The sequence below is a fragment of the Kogia breviceps genome, chromosome 20 (assembly GCF_026419965.1).
Source record: "Kogia breviceps isolate mKogBre1 chromosome 20, mKogBre1 haplotype 1, whole genome shotgun sequence".
In the NCBI taxonomy this organism is placed as follows: Eukaryota; Metazoa; Chordata; class Mammalia; order Artiodactyla; family Physeteridae; genus Kogia; species Kogia breviceps.
Genome location: NC_081329.1, coordinates 31,095,438 through 31,119,545, shown reverse-complemented (window position 1 = coordinate 31,119,545; position 24,108 = coordinate 31,095,438). Strand labels below are relative to the sequence as shown.

General features: G+C 44.0%; 1 protein-coding gene across 3 annotated transcripts in view; it reads left to right on the top strand.

Moving 5' to 3' along the window:
- Nucleotides 1-24,108, top strand: part of SH2D4A (SH2 domain containing 4A) — a 74,043-nt gene that overhangs the window by 23,715 nt on the left and 26,220 nt on the right. For all 3 annotated transcript variants that reach the window (XM_067022737.1, XM_067022738.1, XM_067022739.1), the window contains exons 5-7: nucleotides 13,337-13,417; nucleotides 19,068-19,179; nucleotides 20,324-20,525. In XM_067022737.1, the coding sequence (XP_066878838.1) occupies nucleotides 13,337-13,417; nucleotides 19,068-19,179; nucleotides 20,324-20,525 (395 nt within the window). The remainder of the gene's footprint in view (nucleotides 1-13,336; nucleotides 13,418-19,067; nucleotides 19,180-20,323; nucleotides 20,526-24,108) is intronic.

Sequence of the window (24,108 nt, the reverse complement as noted above, 5' to 3'; positions counted from 1 at the left end):
GTTGAGGGAGCAGGGAAAGACTTCACATCAAATGTCATTTCAGACGATGGCAGTGCTCCAGGACTGGGGTGTGTTTCTGTGCCTCTCTCACCCCGGGACGTGAGCATTACCGGGCCGTGCATAGTGGCTTTGCAGGGAACTCAGAGCTGGAGGTGACCACAGAGGCTGCCTGGGGCTGGAGGTTGCAGCAAAGGGACAGTTGGGCAGGGCTGTGTGGCTGGAACGCAGAGGGCATGACAGGTGAGGGGCGGGGCAAGGCCACACAGGACAGGGTCTCGGGGGCGACGTATGTGTTCTGACCCTTTGTGCAGGAACAGCTGGAAATTGTCCGTGATTTTTGAGCAAGGGGCTGACCTAAGCAGATTCATATTTTGAAAGGAACTGATCGGGCATCCCAGTGGGCAGGGGAGTGAGGTGTCTAGCACAGCCCAGGTTTCCAAGGTTGCGTGCCTGGGGGTGTGGGTGTGTCAGCAGCATAAACAGGAAGGAACTGCTGGAGCAGTTGCTGCTTTTAAAGAAGATGAGTCTGGTTTAGAAACATCAAGGACGTCTCATGCTCCTGCAGGTGGAGATGTAAGTTCATTTTATACAAAAGAATAAAACACACACAATTTGACTTAGCGGTCACAAAGCTTTTCCTCAGGGATTTAGTTCATTTTACAACACAAAGCCAGTATGATTTCTTTTGTACAGATGAACAAACTAATGCTCAAAGAGAGATTGATTTGCCCCCCATATCTCAGAAAGTCCTCGTTTTTGTATATCTACTTGAACTTCCACTCCCATCATAACTTCGATGTACTTAAAACAGATTCATTGTCTTCTCCAGATCTGCTCCTTGGACAAAAACTCTAGTGAGAAACCAAGGCAGGAGCTTCGGATGTCACCCAGTGCATGTTTCCAAATGCAATCCAGGCTTGCGCTGTAAAGATTTCCGTGTTTCGGCCATAATTTAACCATAGTACCTAGAAGGATATTGTCATGTCTTTAAAATTGCATTGTCTGCACAAGGCCTAAAGTTTATTATAAAAGGAAAAGTCATCAAGCCATTTTTATTGATGTTAGTGATGATAATGCTTATCTGAATAACCATGGGAGGATTTAAAGAGCCATCAATTTTCCAGAATTATAAAAAGTATTCAAGGAAAATCAGCTGTAGATTTACTAAAATAAAATGGTCTTGTTGGACTTGTAATGAATTTCCACATGACAGACCATCACCAGAAAATGTGCCCCATATGCTCAGAAAGTTCTCCAGACCTGAATCTGAAAGCACTCCTTACTGGTCTGATCTAAAATCTCTGAAAGGTTATGAAGAAGACGTAAAAGTTAAATTCAGCCCAAGTGTCGATGTGCCTTCAGCGCCGTGGAAGCTCTGGTGTAAGAGTCAGTCACTCGTCGGAGGTGGTGCTTCTTAGTTAATGATTTAACTGGGGTATAAGGGTGGACTGGGTTTCTGCATTTGTATCAGCCAGTGTCTTTTCAGCTCTGCTCTGATTATCTCGTGAATGGAGGAGAACATGTAGTCAGGGACCCCTTTGGGCCTGTGTAGGACTTGGGGGCCAATCCCACAGTTATTCCTTCATTATCCTCTCTCTTTACCCACTAATGTTTTGAATAAGATGAAATCAGCTTAAAAGAATGCCAAGGCCAGCTTCAGAGGAGAAAACAGCACATCCTAAGAGCATAGTCAGGAACCTGGGATATTCTCTGGTGAAAAGGCAGATTGGCTTTCACGCGGGTAACTGGGGTGATCGCGCCGAGGGGGAGGAATTTGACACTTCACGTGCCTGCGTCCCTGGACGGCTGACAAATGACTTAGATGCGCTGCCTCCCTCCATCCTCACAGCAGCCGTCGGACACGTGAAACAGGGTCTGCTGTCCGAGGGGAGGAAGCAAGAGCGGTGGGTTGTGCAGAGCCTGTGTTACAGGCAGAGCTGGGCCATCTCGTCTGCCCCGGGGAAGCTATCACGGCTGCAGCGCCGCCGTCACACCGCTGGCAAGAGAGGGTTTGCTTTTGTGCCCCCAAAGCAGGAGTGCTTTAGACCCAGATGCTGTTGGCTTTCAAATGAAACAGTAGACTTTTTTCTGTAAGGAAACATGCAGAAAGAGAAAGAGGAGAGCGGAGAAACAGACGCAATGAGATCTAACTGCCTGGACACCTGCCAGGGCGGATCCACGGCAGTGACCCCAGAGCCCTCAACGTGGCCCTGCCGCCGCCTCGGCCACACTCTCAGAGTTGCGTTTGCCCTGCGCGTGGCGGCACTGAGTCTGTGAGCCAGGGTTTCTCACGTGGCCTAGTGGACGAACCTCAGAACCTTTTGGAGCCTCTGTCTTCTCACCTGTAAAAACTGGGAATCAAAAATACCTGCCTTGTTTTATCTCACGGTTTATTTTGTAAAAATTACATGAGATAATATATTTGGAAATGCTTGGAAAACTGCAAATCCCACTCCAACTCCAAGGGGTTATTTTAATCAGAAACACGCAAAGCCTTGCCAGGTCTGCGTGACAGTGTCCTACACCCGACCTGCCCTGCACGGCGAGGCCGACTGAGGTGGATCGGTCCTTCCGTGAGCTAAGGCTTGTCGGGGGCTCCATACGTGTAGTGATAGGTGTTACGGGGCCATAAGGGAGGCACCTGACTGCGTCTTGGTGTCTCAGGACTTGGGAGAAAGAAGGGACACCCCTTGGAAAGCACTGTGCCCAATGAGGCAGGACAGAGTCAAGTTCCTGGTGGGGAGGGCGGGGCTCCCTGGGGAGGGCGGGGCTGGCCGGGGGAGGCCTGGAGGAGGCCTGGGGGCCAGCAGGGTGTCAGTGGAAAGTGAGTGAAAGCATCCTGAGCCGGTCCAGGGAGGGAGCGGCCTGACCCCAGCAGGGCTTGGCTGGGACGCAGGGAAGGCGCTTTGCGAGGGTGTCTAGAGGCTGTATCACGGGGGAGGAATCAGGCTTGTCCTGTTTAGTTTTGTGTTGCTGCCTGTGGCAAATTACTTTGAACTTAATACCCACTTGTTATCTCACAGCCCCCAGGTCAGAAATCTGACATGGCTTGGCTGGGTCTTCCCTTCTCATGAGGCAGAAATTGAGGTGTTGGCTGAGAAGGGATCTTATCTGGAAGCTTCGGGGAAGAATTGCTTCCTGCTTATTCCGGTCGTTGGCCTGGGGCCAGTCCTGGGGCTGCCTGCCTTCCTTCTCATGCCGCCAGGGTGGCCCCTCCCGCAAAGGCAGGTGGAATCTCTCTCCTGCTTAGAATTTAGAGAGCTGCTAAGATTCTAGACTTGCCCTTCTGCTGCATCTCTCGGACTCCTGCTGGAGAAAGTTCTCTGCTTTTAAGGGCTCATGTGGTTAGTTGAGGCCAATAGAACAATCCAGGAACGTCTCCCTATTTTAAGGTCTGTAGCTTATACTGAATACCTGCAAACTTCCTGTGTAACGTAACACAGACACAGGTTCCGGGGGATGAGGGTGTAGACATTTGGGTGCTACTCTACCTGCCTCACCGTGTAGGCAGTGGACTCAGTACCACTGGCCTGCCCTCCCTTATCCAAACCCCTGGGTCAGATGTGTTTCAGATTTCTGATTTTTTCAGATTTTATAAAAGAAATGCTGTGTATATACTGTATAATATATAGTGTCCCCAGCAGGGTTTGGTTACACTTTGCAATCAGTTACTCTAAATACTGTAAATGATCTCACGTTAGTCCAAGTCAGGTTTTCCCCTCAATGTGAGGGGAAATGTACGTTCAGAGCTTGTTGGATTTCAGAATTGTTAATAAGGGATTGTGGACTTATGGTAGGTGCTTGCTCTGTAGTAACATAATGAGAGCAAGCATGGTAAACGTAGTCAGAAGAACTGGGCTTTCATTTTCACTCTGTGCCTGCAGGATTTCGTTTTTTCTTATCTATACAATGAGAGGCTTTTAAAAGGTATGTAGACACAAAGCATAAGACCTCTTATGCACCTACACCTGGGCAGACATCACTAATGGATCACAGCTCTCCTTCCCCGACCCAGGGCACGTGCGCCCTCGCGTCCTGTCCACAGATGTCTCCGTGTTCAGTCCCGGGAGAGAGCGCTAGAGATGGAATCTATTTGCTGAGATGACTCCCCCTAGCCTTCCATCTCTAAATGCCAGTGATCCTAAACAACACCCATGCCTGTGTAGCCTGAAGGCGAATATTTTCTCATGTCTTTCTGCCTGTTAAGGAGGGTTTCCATGCAGTTTCACGGGAAAAATCACATCACCAGGGCTGGACTTTCACATCCAAGCAGGAATTAGGCAGGGGTGTGAGGTCCAAGCCCAGCAGTACAGGGCCGAGGTTAACCCAGCCCCATTTCTGGAAATAAAGTACATATTACGTCCTCTTTAGTCAATTGTCTAACCTATCCTCAGATTTTCACCACAGCCCTCCAACCCCAGATTGGAAACTATACCTCTTGACCCACCTGGGTCTACTTAATCTTCTCACATATAAAAAATTGTAGAGACCTGTACCCTTCCCTCCATGGAACCAGAACAGTAAACAGCCCAATCTTCAGGTTTGCATTTGGATTATTTTATGCCAATGTAACAGTGATTTATTTTATATCTTCATTGGCAGATGGCTTCATCCAAGGAGATCTTTTCTAGAAGAACAGTGAAGGATTTGTCCCAATTCTAAGGGTAGAGAATTTCTGCTTAACCCTTAGATCCATAAGAAGCAAACCTGGGGGACTTGAGAAGAGTTATTTGATGCCTGCCTCAGGGTTTGGAAAACTTGGGGTCCAGTCTCAGCATCTTTTTACACACTGAGGATAATCTTTACAAAATACTTCTTAAGAATATATTTATGTTAGCTTAAAATTTTCATTTTAACAAATGGATAACCAAAAGTAAGACTGCCCAATTAAGTACCAGATACCTTGAAACAGTGCCACTGACATAGAATACCTCTAGTCTGGGAATGGAGGTTTCCATCCTTAGAAGGAGCTCTGTGACCTGTGGCCCCATCCTACAGGAATCCGGTCCCTCTATAAAATAGGGATTAAATTAGCAACATTGTTTCTTTACAAAGGAAGCTGAAAAAAATCTATGAGGTTGCATATGCCTAATAGCACCTGATGGAAACAGCAAGAATTGCCCCTGAAGTCCTTCAGTTAGGAGATGCTGTTCTTACCACGAGCCCAGGCTTGGTCCTTTGCATTTTTCAGACGAGGAGGTAGAGGCAGAGGGAAGCTGAGTGGTTGGTGCAAAATCTGAGGAGACAGAAATGATGCCTAGATTAGAGCTGCCTGCATGGCTTCTTTTCGGGAAGCTGTTGTCCTCTACAAAATACCGGCCCTTTCCTTGTTTTCGGTAGCGCTGGTAGCACTTGGGAAACTCAGAAATGATGTTCTGCTTAGTATCTAGTGAGAGTGTTCTGGTTCTCAGTGGATCGCAGCAAACACTCAGTGCTGCTGGGAGCCTGAATGGGAGGTGATGGTAAATATGAGAATTTAGCTGTCACCCAGCCGTGTTCTAAGACATGCAGATTGGGAAGCAGAGGCCATTCCCAGGCAGAGAAAAGTCTGATGAGGAGTTAATAAGAGCCAGAGAAGAGGGCAGCAGAGGCACGGTGTGAGCAGGCGCCCCTCCCTGGGGGAGTCTGGGTAAGAATTAGGAGTACCCCTCTGCTGAGCAGAGATCCTTAGGGACCCTTGGTGTGGACAGCCCTCCAAAAGCAGTCAGCGTTTAACCCCTTCTTGCAGGAGAATTTGGGAGGGAAAAGAACAGGTTTGAGGGTGGTGGGTGGGAGGCTAATTAAAAGATAAGCCCTTGTGTGTCTCTGTGTCGGCGATTTGTAGGCTGGGGACTCATTCATCAGTAGAATGACTGTCCGTGCCCCAAAGGGGACCTTGGATAAAACTCTCTGCTCACTTTTATATTTTTATTTCCAGAGAATTACTTGTTTTGAACAGAAATGTCCTTCAAAGTGGACCACATTGCAAACCAGGAGATTAAAAAAAAATTAGAACAAAACACATTTGGAATTCAAAGCATTCAAACAAACCCCAAAAAGACCTTGAAGCTAGCAGATTAAAAACCCTGGAGCAAGAGTCTTCCCCATCATACACAGTATCTTCTTTAACCAAATGCAGCTAGAGATGAGACCTCTCACCTCTCCACCTCTACCACACACACACACACACACACACACACACACACACACACACACACACCCCTCCCACACTGCCCCAAGGCTCTGGCACCTGCTTTTACGTCTGTCATTTCACTACAACTGATAACAAAAACATGCCACTAAAATGTGCATTTTAATCGTAAAGTTGACATTGAAACTGTGGCAGTGTTCAGTTGTGTTTTTAGGTGTTATTCTAACGTGTAGCGTTATGTTCCCTTCAGTAGAGAGCAGTGAAGGGGCACCTGGATAAAGATTTTCAGACACAATGGAAGGCTTCCACTTAGGTTTTCCTTCTTCCTTACCTCCTTCATGCCTTCCAGACCGAAGTTGTTGAGCTTGCTGTCTACTCAGAAGCCAGCAGTTCTCTAAAACTGGATTTTGATTGTTTGCCTTCATGAAGGAGAGATTCAAAAGCAAGATACTGAGCTCAGACCACTTGAAGAGAATGGAAAAGACTATGCTTGATTGCTACTTTTGGACCCTTATTCACCTCGAGGTGCTTCTACATAGCAACCGAAGTTTGGGGTGCTATGTGGCACAGGCTTTCTATTAAGAGTGAAAAGTAGTATTAGAGCACAGCTCCTTAGGTGACTTAACCTAGGGGAGTAGGCGGGTGGTGAACCCTGCCCCCCACCGAGGGGTAGACGCCCTGTGCCAGGGCCTGGTGGAGCCATCGTGGGACGGCTGGCTCTCGTCTGCAGACAGACATGTTGCTCGTCCCTCAGAGGGAGTAGGGGTCACACTAATAACGAGGAAACCACTGCAAACAGAAGGGGAAATGTACTCTTGAAATGCAAGTGCCATTTTGAGGGTTGAGTTGAATGTGAAGAAAAAAGAGAGATAATCCCAAACCAGTAACCGTTTCTCTTGATGTATATTCCCTCCTAGTATACGTGAAGGAAGCATTTCAGTATTATTTTTGTGAGAGATGAAACAATTGCGTATACCAGGTAAAAACAGATGAGGAATTAACCGTGCTCATTTGATTAATTCAAGAGGAGAGCCATAATCAGAGAGTTACACAATTACCCCAGTAGGTTTTGTGTAACTGTAATAGAATTTCATGGTACTTTGTAGAACAAAATTTTATATAAGATAGAATCACAGAATCGTAAGCCTTTAGAAGCCTTTTAAGCTGTTTGGAGTTTTCAAAGTAGTATGTCATATTAAAAGCTTCGTATAAAGTGAATTACAAAAGAGAAAAACAGTTCTGGTGTTGAGAGCTGTACATTACAGAGTCGGTAACACAGCTTCATTTTGTGTGATGCCCGTGACATGGGCGATGATTCGTTCATCTGCCTCACTGGAGCAGAGCATGCTGGGAAGAAAAATATGGAACACCCTGTGGGGCCTTGCTGACCTTTCTGGGGCTCAGTCTCCTGGTCTGCAAAACGGAGGTTACAGTAGCTACAGATCACTGGGTTGGATGTGAGTAAAATATTATATATGTAAATACTATTTTCTATTATTATTTATTGTTAGGCTCCTATTTTATGTTACGTCAAGACTTCCCAAATCCAAGCATGTTTTTAGGACTCTTTATTACTCTCCTAACAATCCTTTGTTACTATCCTTATACTTTATATTCTTATACTTTATATATATTACAGCTATATAAATATAATAAATATATAAATGTATTTATATTTATAATAGCCTTAAACTTTACATTTAACAATGACTTTATTTCTCTTGCTGTCTTCCTTTTCTCCTTCGTGGATCCTATCCTCCCTGGTGGAATTGTACGAGCGGCCTCTGCAACTCTTTCATATCTGAAACACTTTGCCCTGACAACCGTTATTAGTTCTGATTATTGCATTTCCTGAGGATGTTAGTGCCCAGTTCTGCTGTCTGCACGTCACCTGGAGGAGTCGTGGGTGGGGTGCGATGCCGGCGGACTGACCTGCATGCAGCATTACACTTCCATGCTCTGCCCTGCTCTGAATAAACTCAGGCACTAAAGACTAATGCGTTATTTAAAGAGGTGCCCTAAAGTTACCCATCATCCTAGAGTCCACTGTATTTTCAAGTCGGACTCTCCCGTAGTCTTGGTGCATAGATTTTGCTAGCAACAATGTTAGAGAAATGGGGAAAAGATTCCCTAAGGTCTCCGTTGTCCTAATTCATGTTTCAGTGAAATCTCTCCGCAGGGACCACACAACGTATTTTCGGCAGTAAAATTGAATGTCCCTTTTTCATCCTGTTAGTCTAGTTGGCCTTAGGAAAGTATCTCCACTTTCTCTATATTATTATTCTTTGTCCCCTTATCAAAGCACAGTTTCATTATTCTGCCTCTCTCACTATTTTAGAAAGAAAAAAAAAAGCTAAACCCCAGTATGCTCAAAAGCTTACTATGAGAGTCATCACTGGGAAATTAAAACGGCTGAGAATAGAAATAGGAATCGGATTTTCCAGCGACCTGGTCAGCAAAGTGTGGGGACAGGCCATCGAGTTTTGGAGAATTTGAATTCAGTCTCTCTTATGAGTATCAAAACTAGACTGAACATCTTTTAATGCTTGAGAACGTGTTCATGAATATATAGTGTGTTCATTCATTCACCGAATACTTATTGAGGCCCTACTAAGTGCCCAGTCACTGTTCTCTTTGCTGAGGCTCCAGGTATCGTGAATTAATTAAGCTGACGTGGTCTTGGCCCTCACAGAGGTTACTATTCTAACCATCAGTCTGTTAAGGAATACCATGGATTTAAGAGGTGTAAGATCAGGGTGAGCCAATACTTAACCTAGCAGTTTGTTTTCAAATGTAAACTCTTGATTTTAGCCCCTTAATTCAGCTGTCCCCAACTTTTCTGGCACCAGGGCTGGTTTCGTGGAAGACAGTTTTCCACGGATGGGAGGTGGATGGGGGATGGTTCAGGCGGTAACGCGGGCGATGGGGAGAGAAGGGGGGCGGCAGATGCAGCTTCGCTCGCTCGCCCGCCGCTCACCTCCTGCTGTGCGACCCCGTTGCTAACAGGCCAGACACCGGTAGCGGTCTGCAACCTGCGGTTTGGGAACCCCTGCCTTAATTCATCATTTTCTTATTCACCATTAAAACATAAGCTCTAAAAATGTTCTGTTCACTGGAGCTTTCTTGTTTATTGCAAAGGCTCTTGACTTTTGTTTGATTGTATAGTCCTACTTTTAAACAGAGTGAATATTAGGTTAGAAGCCAGAATGAGCCGTTTTTCAAACCAGTTTAAAAAGTGAATATAATTAGAATAATTCTCACATGACACGTAGTCTCTGGAGGAAATACAATTTGTAACCATAGAATATTGATGTTGCTGGCAGCGTCTTCTGTTTACCCATTGCTTATATAGATCTGAATGGCCATACTTCTAAGTTTAATGGTAATTTATATATACTTATAAAATCCTTTGGTCGTTGTGGAGGGGCTCCACTCCCAGGTCTCCTTGGTCCACATTGATTGGAGAGGACCATTCTGACTTGGTGTCTGCAGGAAGTCCACTAGCTTGTGATGTCATTGGCTTCCAAGTTTTCTGTTTTTTTTGGAGCTTTTGCGTAAATGCTTTTGCAAGCTTTTCCATGGCAGTTTTCGTTTTTAAATAAAACAAATATGAAGAAGATATAATAGCTTTAACTCTGCCCAGAGGGCTTCAGCAGCTGCAGAAGTCTCTGTAATGCAGCAGGTGGGAGGGGACTGTCGTGGCTTCTGTGCACGAGAGCAGACAGATGTGCTCTCCAGGACACCCCACAGAGGCAGCAGGGCGAGGGTTTCAGACCCTGCTTTCCTACCTATGAACAGGTCGCCTTACCTTTTTGGTAAAGGGATAATACCTGCTTTGATACCCTATGGGTGTTGATATGAAGGTCTAATGACGCATGGACTTGAAAGTTCTTTGTAAGAAAAAATTATGCAGGGAGGTGGGTAGTTTTCCAACCTTCCTTGTGTCGCAAATTGGAATAGCTAGAGAGTCTGTTCCTTGGAACCCAGCGTCGTATGGAAGCTTCAGAGAGGGCCCGGCACCCTCTTCGGGACGCCTCTTCATCCTTGAGCTGGGAATGCTCAGGATGCTATCCCTGAGGCTGTCTCCTTCTGGTATTGACATCGTGAACCATCGCTTTTGAGCCATGCATGGATCTGGCTGTTTTTTAGTAAAGGAGACCTGTCTCACACTGCTTTCGGTCTATTCCGTTGTACATGATGTGCTTTGCGGATTTGTAAGCATGTAAGTGTATCTGAATGAACTGCTCTACGCAAATCTTGATTAACTTTTTCATATGATTTTAACATTTTGGAATAAGAGCGAATCTTCGCTCACCCTTAAAATGAGAATTTTTATAAATGTGGTTCTTAGCATGTGTGAACAGTTTTAGAGTTGACAGTATGTTTTGGACACATGGAAGGATTTGAATAGAAGTGCTGATCTCTGGGGTGGTTGTTAAATTCATCAGCTGTTTATGCTAAATCTTATCTCCTCAAGAACCAACTTGTGAGCTTTGATGTACTAAAAACAAAACCTAAACCTTCAGACGAGGAAAGGCTGTCAACTCTGAGTAGCACCAGTAGGTGGCGCTGATGGTCACAGAGGTCCCTTCAGTCTCCGGCACCAAGTCCTGAAAATTGTCTTGTTCCTGCATCTGTGCGTAGATCTGAGCTCTTTTAAAAATATTGATGACCCTGTAATATCTGACGAGTGCAGAAGCGGTGAGCATGTTGAAAGTGTTAGTGAGAAAGGGCACATGATGATGATGATGGAAAAAATCCAGATTGTAATTTCTTAAAAAGCAAGTGGTGAGAAAACACTTTTGTGTGTATACGTGAGATCAATAGTTCCATTGAAGGAGTACTTCTGAGGGACAAAAATAACTTGTACAGTGTGTTAAAGGTGTTATGTCCAAGCAGAGGACAGTAATTGTCAAGTGATGGGGGAAAATGCTTGACAAAATAGACCACACTTTGGGATATATGACTTAGAAGAGCAACGTCAGATATCTGTTAGCCTGACGCAAATTCAGGAAACAACTAAGAGTTTGTTCAGGAGCTGATCGTGGTGGAGGTGCTGCTGATGAGACCTTGGTCCAAAGCTCTGCTAGTGGCAAAAGCCCAGGTGCCTCTGAAACACGTGAGTGGAGAAGCGGGGGCTGCAGCTTTGTCTACAGCACCTGAGGAGGTATCCGTGGAGCACAGTCACCTGCCACCTAGTTTTCAGCATAGAAGAAACATCCTTTTTGCAAAATGATGCCCCACAGATCTTACATCATTGAGGGAAGGGAGAGTGAGCCTGTCTTTAGAGTTCACAGTTCTTACAGTGGAAATGTATTCAGAGACCGCAAGCCTGAGCCCTTCAAAGCCACCTCAGACTTTTGAACAGACAGACTTATACAAAACCTGTTGGAAGAGTTCTAATCCGTTCATCAATAGAGGAACTGGTTGTCTTCCTATTCTGCTTTAGATGCAGGGCAGCTACATATCCTTTTATAATATCAGAATAAGGAAGAAATGAGACAGAATATGGCAAGTAGCAATTGTGAAACCTATAGGATTCATTATTTTGCCAAGTAATAGGTATAAGAAATCTTTTGACCTGCAACTCATTTCCCTATCATGACAATATTGATATAGTGGGAAATGCATGAACTCTGGCACAGGCTGGCTGTGTGATCCCAGAAAGCTGCACAACTCCTCTGAGATTCAGTTCCTTCACCTGAGAATGGACCTTATGTTGCCATCAGCGATGTTGTGGGCACTGAAGATGACACTTACTAAGGCCCTGGTGCAGAGCCTGGGTAGCACAGGCTCCAGTGACCCTCAGCCAGCAGGGAAATCAGCATCGACTGTACTCCCGTGATCAGTAAATGACCTCAGCGGAGAGCTGGAGTCCAGGGCCGCCAGCGATTGCCGTGGCCTGCTTTCTCAGCTAAGAAAGAATAGACCAAACAGGCAATGGTCAAAACATCATGGAAGTTCATCTTTCTCCCTTGTAACGTCCAGGATGGGTGTTCTGGTCCAGGAAGGCTCAGGTCTACACAGCCGTTCAGGGGCTCAGGCTTTGGAGGCTCTGCTGTTTTTCTAGTAGCATGACTGCTGTCACCATTCCAGCCCAGAGAAGGGGGAGATGGCCTGGAGACACACGTGAAGGAGGTTTTGAGGGCCCGGATAGAAGCGGCCAATACCAGTTATCACCTGCATTATTTTGGAGATAATTATTCACATGGGCACCTAACTGCAGGGGGCAGGATTGAGGTAGCCATGCTGGTTCGTTTCATGGCATAGAAGTGACCCTCAAGTACCCCCTGTGCTCCACGCTGAATCTTGGTACTGACCTTTGGCTGAAGCGTTGCAGGCAGTTTCTCATCTATGCCAGGATCCAGGAAGGAGTCCTCAGGCACAAGGCTCATGAGTCGTGGTACCGTGGGTTGAGGGTGGCTAATATCGGCCACACAGGTCACACGGCTGCCGTGCTGGCCTCAGGCCAGGGACCGGGTGGCGGGAGCCCGTGTAACTGATCTGGTCTTAACGAGGCGCCCCGTGTGCCGTGCCAGCTCGGCCGCTGAGCCAGAGGGGTTGGTAGGTGGTCCACAGGACGGCCCCAGGGAATCCGGGCGGCAGAACGGAGATCCCAGTTCTGGCAGGAGCTGGCTCCTAGGAAATCCGTCTAGAGCAGCAGAAGCCTAGATCCGGAACTGGGAAGTGGGGGAAGCGGGGGAGGGGATGTGGGCGGGGCTCGCAGGCACTGGGCGTTCCAGGTATGTCTCCAGCCCTAGAAGGGGAGAGAGGGGAATGCAGTTAAGTGGCCGAAACGAAGGCATTTCTCTGGTCCGACCTAAAACACGGGGTGGGGTAGAGCAGGGATTAAGAGAGAAAGAAGGGAATTGAGATTAAGGAGTAGTGTCGATGTCTTAAAGTCATCCCAGGGACCTTGGGGCCAGCTGGGAGCAAGACAAGAGCAAACCGCCAGCTCCTGGCTGCTGGGCAGGGATTCATCTCTAACCCTACTGGGTGCAGAGGCTGGGGCTTCATACACCTGCCCCCTCAGTCACGATGGGCTCAGGAGCTCACCTGCTGGTGGGAAAGGGGTGGATCCAGTTGGCGGCGGGGGTGGGGGGCGGCATTTGGGAACCTCGACATGAGGGAAGCATTAACAGGTTATCTTCTGGAATTGCACTGCAGCTCTAAATGGCATAAAAATGTGTTTCATTTAATTTTCAGTTGCCCTCCAGTTCCTCAAGAAATGTTCACCAAATGTTGGCAGATTCTATCAATCGTATGAAGGAATATGGATTTCACCAGGTAAAAGACTTACCTTCCATCTCAGGGGCTAAGTGCAGAGCCAGTTCCACTAATGTTTCACAAATTGTTTTATTAGCCTCATGCAGAAGTGAAATTAAGCAGCAGACTGTGAACTCTATCTCTGAAAAGCTTGTGAGCACAGCTGTTCATCTTTACCTGTTTATCTGGAGTTGGAGAGTCTTGAGTATCATGGAAAGGATGTGCCAGGACGTATCTGCTCGTCAGGACGTATCTGACTCCTCCCTGAAGATCTGACCCGAGATAGCATCCAGGACAGAGGCAAACGCTGGGGAGACTGATTTCAGAGAGAGATAAACGAAGCATGAAACTTGGCGGAAATCTTCAATTCACGTTAGGTTCCCTGGGTGTTCGCGGTTTCTCGAGCCTGTCCCTTTGCGCTGAGCAGCTGCTTGGGTGACTGTGCCCACGGTGCCCGCAGGGCCTCCAGGCGCTCAGGTCTCCGGGTCCATCCGGAGAGGGACCTCTCCGCTCCCTCCGTCCTACTGCCTTGTTACCATATATGCAGCTCAGGATAACTGACGCAGAGACTGGAAACCCTGCAGGGTTTGGCCCACAGATGGTGTGGAAACGTGGAGCGAGAGATGAGGCTGTAAAATGAAGGTTCTGGGGGCCACAGGCTGGGATGGAGGCTGTCAGGAGGTGGCTGGGGCCCGTTCCCTTGGGTGGTGACCCAGGCCCGGACTCCTCTGCAGGGCCACGTGTGAGCTGGAGAGCTCGCACGTTTGAGGCTTCAGTCATGGGGAGGTCTGGAGCTGTGGGCCTGGCGTGCAGATGCTAATGTAATACATGCCTCTTTATAAAACAGTAGCAATAGTCCCTAAAGGAACTCCTCAGTGACACTGCCCTGATTACATTATGTCATTTTAAATGAGGGCGGGTGAGGAAGAAAGGACAGAAGATCTGTGTCTTCGTTCAGATGACCTATGTTGAGTTCCTCCTGCGTGCCAGGCTCTGCTGTGGGCACTAGAGACACAGTGAATGAAACAGATAAAGTCCCTGCCCTTGGAAACCTTCTACTCCTGATTGGGAGACAGATGATACATCTGTGTGTGAAGTCAGGTCCTAAGAGCTCTGCAGGAAAATCACGCAGGATAAGGGAGCTGAGGAACGCAGGGAGGGTGGGAGTTGGATTTTATAGAGGTGGCCAGAGAAGTTGACCTTGGAGCAGACACCTGAAGAATGAGGGCGGGGTGACGGGGATGGCTGGGGAAGTGTGTTCCAGGCAGAGGGAACAGCACGTAGGAGGGCACAGAGGCAAGAGCTCTTGGACACGGCGGAGGAACGACACAGAAGTCAGTAATGAGACGGAGTGAGGGGCTCATGAGGGAGCTGGTGGGAGTATTTGCATCAGCAGCCCGGGACGAGTGGCTTTGTGTCAGGGACCTTTGACAGCTCTGTCGGCCCCTCCCTGGCTCCACACCCCGGCCCCTGGGCGTCTGTTCCAGTGTCCAGGCTCAGCCCTGCTGCCCCTCCACTCCCTGGCCTTCATCCTGGACCTGTGTGCTGCAGCAGAACACTTCTCAAGAAGAAATGATGGTTTTCTAAACAGAGAAAGTAAAGATCAACTTGTAAAGACTTTTATAAAAGTAAATTTTCTGGAGGAATCCTGAGAGAAATTCGGGACAAGTTCTTGAGTGTTCTAGCTGCTTTGAATAAAAACAGTGGCCAGGGTCAGCTCTCATCAGCTGTTACTCTATGAAACATTAATTTTGTCTCCTTTCTCACTGTGCCCATATATAATGACACTGTGGATGAAAAAGGAGTGAGACTCACTAAACACAGCTCTCTCAGACACTGCAGTATCAAGTTAGCAACCAAGTACCGCCTGAATTATTATTTACTTAATATATTTCTTTAAGTAGACTCACTTTGTAAACTTCTTGCTTTTCCTAAGCAACGGTATCCTTAGCATAACAGTATGCTATGATAGCATAGTTTAATATTGTAGCTATATTTTTCTAATTATTTAAAATCATTTAAAAATATGTGTGTGGAAGGGCTTCCCTAGTGGCCCAGTGGTTGAGAGTCCACCTGCCGAATGCAGGGGACACGGGAAGATCCCACGTGTCGCGGAGCGGCTGGGCCCGTGAGCCATGGCCGCTCAGCCTGCACGTCCAGAGCCCGTGCTCCGCAATGGGAGAGGCCACAGCAGTGAGAGGCCCGCGTACCGCAAAAAAAAAAAAAAAAAACCACAGTGCTTTTAATAGATATTTTTGTATATTTTATTTTTTCTTTTCTTTATTGAAATACAGTTGATTTACAATATTGTGTTAGTTGCAGTTGTACAACAAAGTGATTAAGTTATTTTTTTCAGATTACATTCCATTATACATTATTATAAGATAATGCGTATAATTCTCTGTGCTATACAGTAAATCCTTGTTGTTTGTCTATTTTATATATAGCAGTTTATGTCTGTTAATCCTATACTCCTAATTTGTTCCTCCCTCCCTCCCTCCCTCTCCCATTTGCTAACCATAAATATGTTTTCTATGTCTGTGAGCCTGTTTCTATTTTGTATATAGATTTATTTGTATTACTTTTTAGATTCCACATATATCTGGTATCATATAATATTTGTCTCTGTTGGACTTACTTCACTAATTATGGTAATCTCTAGGTCTATCCATGTTGCTGCAAATGGCAATATTTCATTCTTTTCTATGGCTGAGTAATATTCCACTGTGCATAAATATCACATCTTCTTAAGTCAGTCATCTGTTGGTGGGCACTTGGGTTGTTTCCATGTCTTGGCTATTTTAAATCATGCTGCTATGACCATTGGGGTGCATGTATCTTTTTGAATTAGAGTTTTCTCTAGCTATATGCCCGAGAGTGGGATTTGCTGGATCATATGGTAGCTCTATTTTTAGTTTTTTAAGGAACCTCCATACTGTTCTCCATAGTAGATGCACCAGTTTACATTCCCACGAACAGTGTAAGAGGGTTCCCTTTTCTCCACACCCTCTTTGGCATTTATTATTTGTGGACTTTTTGATGATGGCCATTCTGACTGGTGTGAGTTGAGAGCTCATTGTGGTTGATTTGCATTTCTCTAATAGTTAGCAAAGTTGAACATCTTTTCATGTGCCTGTTGACCATCTGTATGTCTTCTTTAGAAAAACATCTGTTTAGGTTTTCTGCTCCTTTTTTGATTGTGTTGTTTGTTTTTTTGATATTGAGTTCTATGAGCTGTCTGTATATTTTGAATATTAACCCCTTGTTGTTTGCATCGTTTGAAAATATTTTCTCCCATTCCATAGGGTGTTTTCTCACTTTGTTGATGGCTTCCTTTACTATGCAAAAGCCTATACGTTTGGTTAGGTCCCATTTGTTTATTTTTTGCTTTTATGTCTTTTGCCTTGGGAGACTGACCTAAGAAAACATTGGTACAGTTTATGTCAGAGAATGTTTTGCCTGTGTTCTCTTCTACGAGTTTTATGGTGTCGTGTCTTATATGTAGGTCTTTAAGCCATTCTGAGTTTATTTTTGTGTATGGTTTGAGGGAGTATTCTAATTTCATTGATTTACATGTAGCTGTCCAGCTTTCCCCAACACCACTTGTTGAAAAAGGTGTCTTTTCTCCATTGTACAGTCTTGCTTCCTTCGTCATAGATTAATTGACCATAGGTGCGAGGGTTTATTTCTGGGCTCTCTATTCTGTTCCATTGATCTATATGTCTGTTTTTGTGCCATTATCATGCAGTTTTGAATACTGTAGCTTTGTAGTGTAGTCTGAAGTCTGGGAAGATTTTTGCCTCCAGCTTTGTTCTTTTTCCTCAGGATTGCTTTGGCACTTCTGGGTCTTTTGTAGTGCCATATAAATTTTAGGATTATTTGTTCTAGTTCTGTGAAAAATGTCCTGGGTGTTTTGATAGGGATCACATTAAATCTGTAGACTGCTTTGGGTAGTATGGCCATTTTAACAATATTTATTCTTCCAATCCAAGAACATAGGATATTTTTCCATTTCTTTGAATCATTTTCCATTTCCTTTATAAATGTTTTATAGTTCTCGGTGTATAGGTCTTTTACCTCCTTGTTTAAGTTTATTCCTAGGTTTTTGTTTTTGTTTTGACATGATTTTAAAATCATGTTTAAATTTCATTGTTAGTGTAAAGAAGTGCAACAGGTTTCTGTGTATTAATCTTGTATCCTGCTATCTTGCTGAATTCATATATTAGTTCTAGTAGTTTTTGTGTTACGACTTTAGGGTTCTCTATACAGAGTATCATGTCATCTGCAAATAGTGGCAGTTTTACCTCTTCCCTTCCAGCTTGGGTACATTTTATTTATTTTTCTTGTCTGGTTGCAGTGGCTAAGACTTCCAATACTATGTTGAATAGAAGTGGTAAGAGTGGGCATCCTTGTCTCGTTCCTTTGGGAAGTCTTTCAGCTTTTCACTATTGACTATGATGTTGACTGTGGGTATGTTGTAAATAGCCTTCATTATGTTGAGATATGTTCCCTTTATACCCATATTGATGAGAGTTTCTATCTTGAATGGATGTTGAATTTTGTCACTTGTTTTTTCTGCATCTATTGAGATGATCATGTGGTTTTTGTCTTTTCTTTTGTTGATGTGGTGTATCACATTGATTGATTTGCGTATGTTGGGCCATCCTTGTGACCCTGGAATGAATCCAACTTGATCATGATATAGGATCCTCTTTATGTGTTGTTGGATTCAGTGTACAAATATTTTGTTGAGGAGTTTTGCAGCTATATTCATCAAAGATATTGGCCTGTAAATTTCTTTTTTTGTAGTGTCTTTGGTTTTGGCAGCAGGGTGATGGTGGCTTCATAGAACGAATTTGGGAATGTTCCCTCTTCCTCAGTCTTTTGGAAGAGTTTGAGAAGGATCAGTATAAGTTCTTCTTTGTATGTTTGGTAGAATTCCCCAGTGAAGCCATTTGGTCCTGGACTTTTGTTTGCAGTGAGTTCTTTTTTAAATTACAGATTCTATTTCACTTCTAGTGATTAGTCTGTTCAAATTAGCTGTTTCTTCCTGACTCAGCTTTGGTGGGCTGCATGTTTCTAGAAACATGTCCATTTCTTCTAGGTTGTCCAACTTGTTGGCATATAATTGTTCATAGTATTCTCTTATGATTTTTTTATATTTCTGTGGTATCAGTTGTTATTTCTCCTCTTTCATTTCTTATTTTGTTTATTTGGGTACTCTCTCTTTTCTTCTTGGTGAACCTGGCTAGAGGTTTGTTAATTTTGTTTATCTTTTCAAAAAAAGCAGCTCTTGGTTTTGTTGATCTTTTCTATTTTTTTTGAGCTTTATTTTATTTATCTGCTCTCTGAGCTTTATTGTTTCCTTCTTTCTGTTGACTTTGGATTTTGTTTGTCCTTTTTCTAATTCTTTTAGGTGGTAGGTTAGGTTATTTATTTGAGATTTTTCTTGTTTATTGAGGAAGGCCTGTAGTGCTATGAACTTCCCTCTTAGAACTGCTTTTGCTGCATTCCATAGATTTTGTAAGGTTGTGTTTTCATTTTTGAGCTTTCTATTCTCTTCCATTCATCTATATGCCTGTTTTTGTGCCCATACCATGCCTAGTGGCTGCCTCACTGCAGGAAACTGCCAGAGTCGCTCACCAGTGTTTGTTTTTGGTTTTTTAAACAGAAGAAAGAATCTGGGAAGAAAACACAAGATGAAGAAGTAAAACAAATAGATGAAGAGAGAACCAAGCAGATTTATAAGAGCTGGAAAGAAGACTCGGAGTGGCAGGCCTCTTGTGAGTACCCAGAGACCTCCATAACAGTGACACTGAGCTAGTTTGTTCACCGAATAAGATGATCCATCTAGGAAGCATGTAGAGTGGTTGTTGAGAGATGTTTTAACACTAAACTATTACTCAAAGGCTACAGAGCCATCCAAACATTGAATAGCCTAAATGATCTCATCTAAACATTGAATAGCAGAAAGGTTCTCAATTCATCTTTGTACCATCAAAATTATGATGTATGTATAAGATGAAATGGTATTTAGCTATGAAAAAATGTTTTGGAAGGCTGTTTGAAGTCCTTGGAATGTGTTTATATATTTTTAGCTTAGAGAAGAAAAATCATTTTAAAATAGTATGAAAAATATCCCTATTTAAAAATGTCTAAGTATATGAGGGAAAAGAAGTGGCAGGTTAACATATTAACATTAGTTTTCTTGGAGAGGCAGGATTCAAGATTATTTATTGGAATTCTTCTTGTTTTCCTGTATTTTTCTCAGTTTTCAACAGTGAACACATCTTACCTTTGTAATAAGGAGAATTACAGGGGTAACAGGCTGGATGTGTCAGCATCCCTCCCACAGCTGTGGTTCAACCCTGCCCCCTTCTGAGTTAGCACTGCCCAGAGATCATCCTCCTAGGGAGAGGCCAGTGCAGATGAAGGCAGAGCAGAGCATGTATGAGGATGCTGGGAGGATTCCGGTTTGAGACAGGGTTAGAGCTTCCATCTGACTTGGACAAAGACACCCTAAGTGCCCGGTCATCCCTTGAAGCAACAGGAGGAGAACAGGAGCAGCCGTGTTTGCAGAATGTTGGGAATTCCGTCACAATGAACACCATTAAAATGACAATTTTTGTGAAGTGAAAATGTTTACCAGATCCAATCACTTCTATGCAGTGAAATCTTACTGTAATGGAACACTTTAGGCATTTCTGTGAAATCAAACATAACAGATTCTGACCAATAATGTATGAAGTGCAGATACACTCAGTAAAGCTTATTCTTACATCCTGCATTAGGGTCTTTAATGCTAGGCATTGCTGGTGCCTGTTCATTGTTACCAGAGTCCATTCTGTTCACCGTCTGTGGTGCTGATTCTTCTAAACATCTCCGTGGGCTCATGAGGGCCTTTCTCAAAACCCACTGTTTTTCTAGTGCGAAAATCCAAGGCAGCTGATGAGAGGAGGCGCTCCCTGGCCAAACAGGCGCGGGAGGACTACAAGAGGCTGTCCCAGAGGGAGAGAGGCGGCGAGGGGCCACAGAGCACCCCCGGTGGCCCCCAGAAACCCCGGAGGCCCCCCCTTCCACCCAAGCCTCAGTTCCTGAGCCCTGCGGGACACCCCTGCAGACCTCTCAGGTAAGAAACCATGCAGGTGGCTTTAAGCATAAGCCGTGAAATGTCCGATTAGAATAGATGAATTGCATGGCCACTGCAAGGAGCGAGCCTGCCGGTGCCATTCAATCCGGCCCCACTTCTGAGTCTGTGATGCTGAGACACCTGCGTAGCCCTTCATCTTCCTTCATCTGTAAAATCCCCACCGTGGGTACCATTAACATAGCCAGAAACTTCGTGAAGATGCACAGCGAGGTTCTGTGCCACCAGCCCAGCTCACCCACACCTGGTGACAGCCAGTGAGGGAGGGGGGGACAACTGGGGGGTCATCACAGTAGGAACCCAGGCTTGCCGGCCTTCACATCATGAGCAGAGCTACATTTCCACTGCTCAGGATTAAAGATTTGATGATAATTCTCATTCTGGGATATACAGCCAAGCTCATAGATTGAGAATTTGGAAATGTTTCTTTTCTTTCTTTTTTTTTTTTTTTTAACATCTTAATTTGAGTATAACTGTTTTACAATAGTGTGTTAGTTTCTCCTTTACAACAAAGTGAATCAGTTATACATATACATATGTTCCCATAACTCTTCCCTCTTTTGTCAACCTCCCTCCCACCCTCCCTATCCCACCCCTCTTGGTGGTCACAAAGCATCGAGCTGATCTCCCTGTGCTATGCAGCAGCTGGAAATGTTTCTTTTTTAAATGAAGACTTTATTTGGCCATGGTTGCCCCTTTGCCTCCTAGGCTGTGGGAGGAATTAGTCAGAACAATTTGTTTTGGAAAATCCCTGAATAAAAATGCAGTGCAAACTCACAGCCAACATCATTCTCAATGGTGAAAAACTGAAACCATTTCCACTAAGATCAGGAACAAGACAAAGTTGCCCACTCTCACCACTATTATTCAACATAGGTTTGGAAGCTTTAGCCACAGCAATCAGAGAAGAAAAAGAAAAAAAAGGAACCCAAATAGGAATAGAAGAATAAAACTGTCACTATTTGCAGATGACATAATATTATACATAGAGAATCCTAAAGATGCTACCAGAAAACTACTAGAGCTAATCAATGAATTAGTAGCAGGATACAAAATTAATGCACAGAAATCTCTGGCATTCCTATACACTATTGATGAAAAATTTGAAAGAGGAATTAAGGAAACACTCCCATTTACCATTGCAACAAAAAACATAAAATATCTAGGAGTAAACCTACCTAAGGAGACAAAAGACCTGTTGCAGAAAACTATAAGACACTGATGAAAGAAATTAAAGATGATACAAACAGATGGAGAGATATACCATGTTCTTGAATTGGAAGAATCAACATTGTGAAAATGACTATATTACTCAAAAAAACCTACAGATTTAATGCAATCCCTATCAAACTACCAATGACATTTTTCACAGAACTACAACAAAAAACTTCACAATTTGTATGGAAACACAAAAGACCCCAAATAGCTAAAGTAATCTTGAGAAAGGAAAATGGAACTGGAGGAATCAGGCTTCCTGACTTCAGACTATACTACAAAGCTACAGTAATCAAGACAGTATGGTAGTGGCACAAAAACAGAATATAGATCAATGGTATAGGATAGAAAGCCCAGAAGATAAGCCCATGCACATATGGTCATCTTATATTTGATAAAGGAAGCAAGAATATACAATGGAGAAAAGACAGCCTCTTCAATAAGTGGTGCTGGGAAAACTGGACAGCTACATGTAAAAGAATGAAATTAGAACACTCCCTAACACCATACACAAAAATAAACTGTAAATGGATTAAAGACCTAAATGTAAGGCCAGACACTATGAAAGTCTTAGAGGAAAACATAGGCAGAACACTGTATGACATAAATCACAGCAAAATCCTTTTTAACCCACCTCCTAGAGTAATGGAAATAAAAACAAAAATAAACAAATGGGACCTAATGAAACTTAAAGCTTTTGCACAGCAAAGGAGACCATAAACAAGAGGAAAAGACAACCCTCAGAATGGGAGAAAATATTTGCAAATGAAGCAACTGACAAAGGATTAATCTCTAAAATATACAAGCAGCTCATGCAGCTCAATATCAAAAAAGCAAACCACCCAATCCAAAAATGGGCAGAAGACCTAAATAGACATTTCTCCAAAGAAGATACATGGATTGCCAGCAAACACATGAAAGGATGCTCAACATCACTAATCATTAGAGAAATACAAATCAAAACTACAAAGAGGTATCACCTCACACTGGTCAGAATGGCAATCATCAAAAAATCTACAAACAATAAATGCTAGAGAGGGTGTGGAGAAAAGGGAACCCTCTTGCACTGTTGGTGGGAATGTAAATGGATACAACCACTATGGAGAACAGTATGGAGGTTCCTTAAAAAACTAAAAATAGAACTAGCATATGACCCAGCAGTCCCACTACTGGGCATATACCCTGAGAAAACCATAATTCAAAAAGAGTGATGTACCACAATGTTCATTGCAGCACTATTTACAATAGCCAGGACATGGAAGCAACCTAAATGGCCATTGACAGATGAATGGATAAAGAAGATGTGGCACATATATACGATGGAATAGTACTCAGTCATAAAAAGAAACAAAATTGAGTTATTTGTAGTGAGGTGGATGGACCTAGAATCTGTCATACAGAGTGAAGTAAGTCAGAAAGAGAAAAACAAATACCGTAAGCTAACACACATATATAGAATCTAAAACAAAATGGTTCTGAAGAACCTATGGGCAGGACAGGAATAAAGATACAGACGTAGAGAGTGGACTTAAGGACACGGGGAGGGGGAAGGGTAAGCTGGGACAAAGTGAGAGAGTGACTTGGACATATATACACTACCAAATGTAAAATAGATAGCTAGTGGGAAGCAGCAGCATAGCACAGGGAGATCAGCTCGGTGCTTTGTGACCACCTAGAGGGGTGGGTTAGGCAGGGTGGGAGGGAGATGCAAGAGGGAGGGGATACGGGGATATATGAATACATATAATGGATTTACTTTGTTATACAGCAGAAACTAAAACAACATTGTAAAGCAATTATACTCCAATAAAGATGTTAAAAGAAAAAAGAAAAACGCAGTGATTTCACAGCAGAAACCCCCATCCCTTATGTTCACTAAATATAAAATCATTTTCTCCTGGTTATTGCTATTATATGATTTTTTCATATTCTGGTGTGTAGGAAGATGATATTTAAAATAACCAAGAGAAATCAAATATTGATTTAATGAAACACAACTGTCTGAAGCCTTTTCCTCTGAAATAAAAACGAAAAGTGCTTCTCTGTCAGGAGTATGGAAAAATAAAAAACCAAGATCTCCTTTTGTGGGGGTCAGTAGTTATCTTCAGGGCTTTTTCCTAATAGGGATTATGAGGAAGCAGGAAGGTGGATCATTTCCTCTGCTATGATTATACTTACTCAGTTGAAAGGTTCCATCTGGGGACTTGGGGACTAGCACTAACTGACCATGTTCTACAGAGTGACAGTTTGGGGAACGAATTTTTCCTTATGACAACAACAGAGGCCCCTCAACGTTGTGACTGGGGCACGGAGTGTGAGCTCCTGCGCAGGCGCCTCCCACACCCGAGCC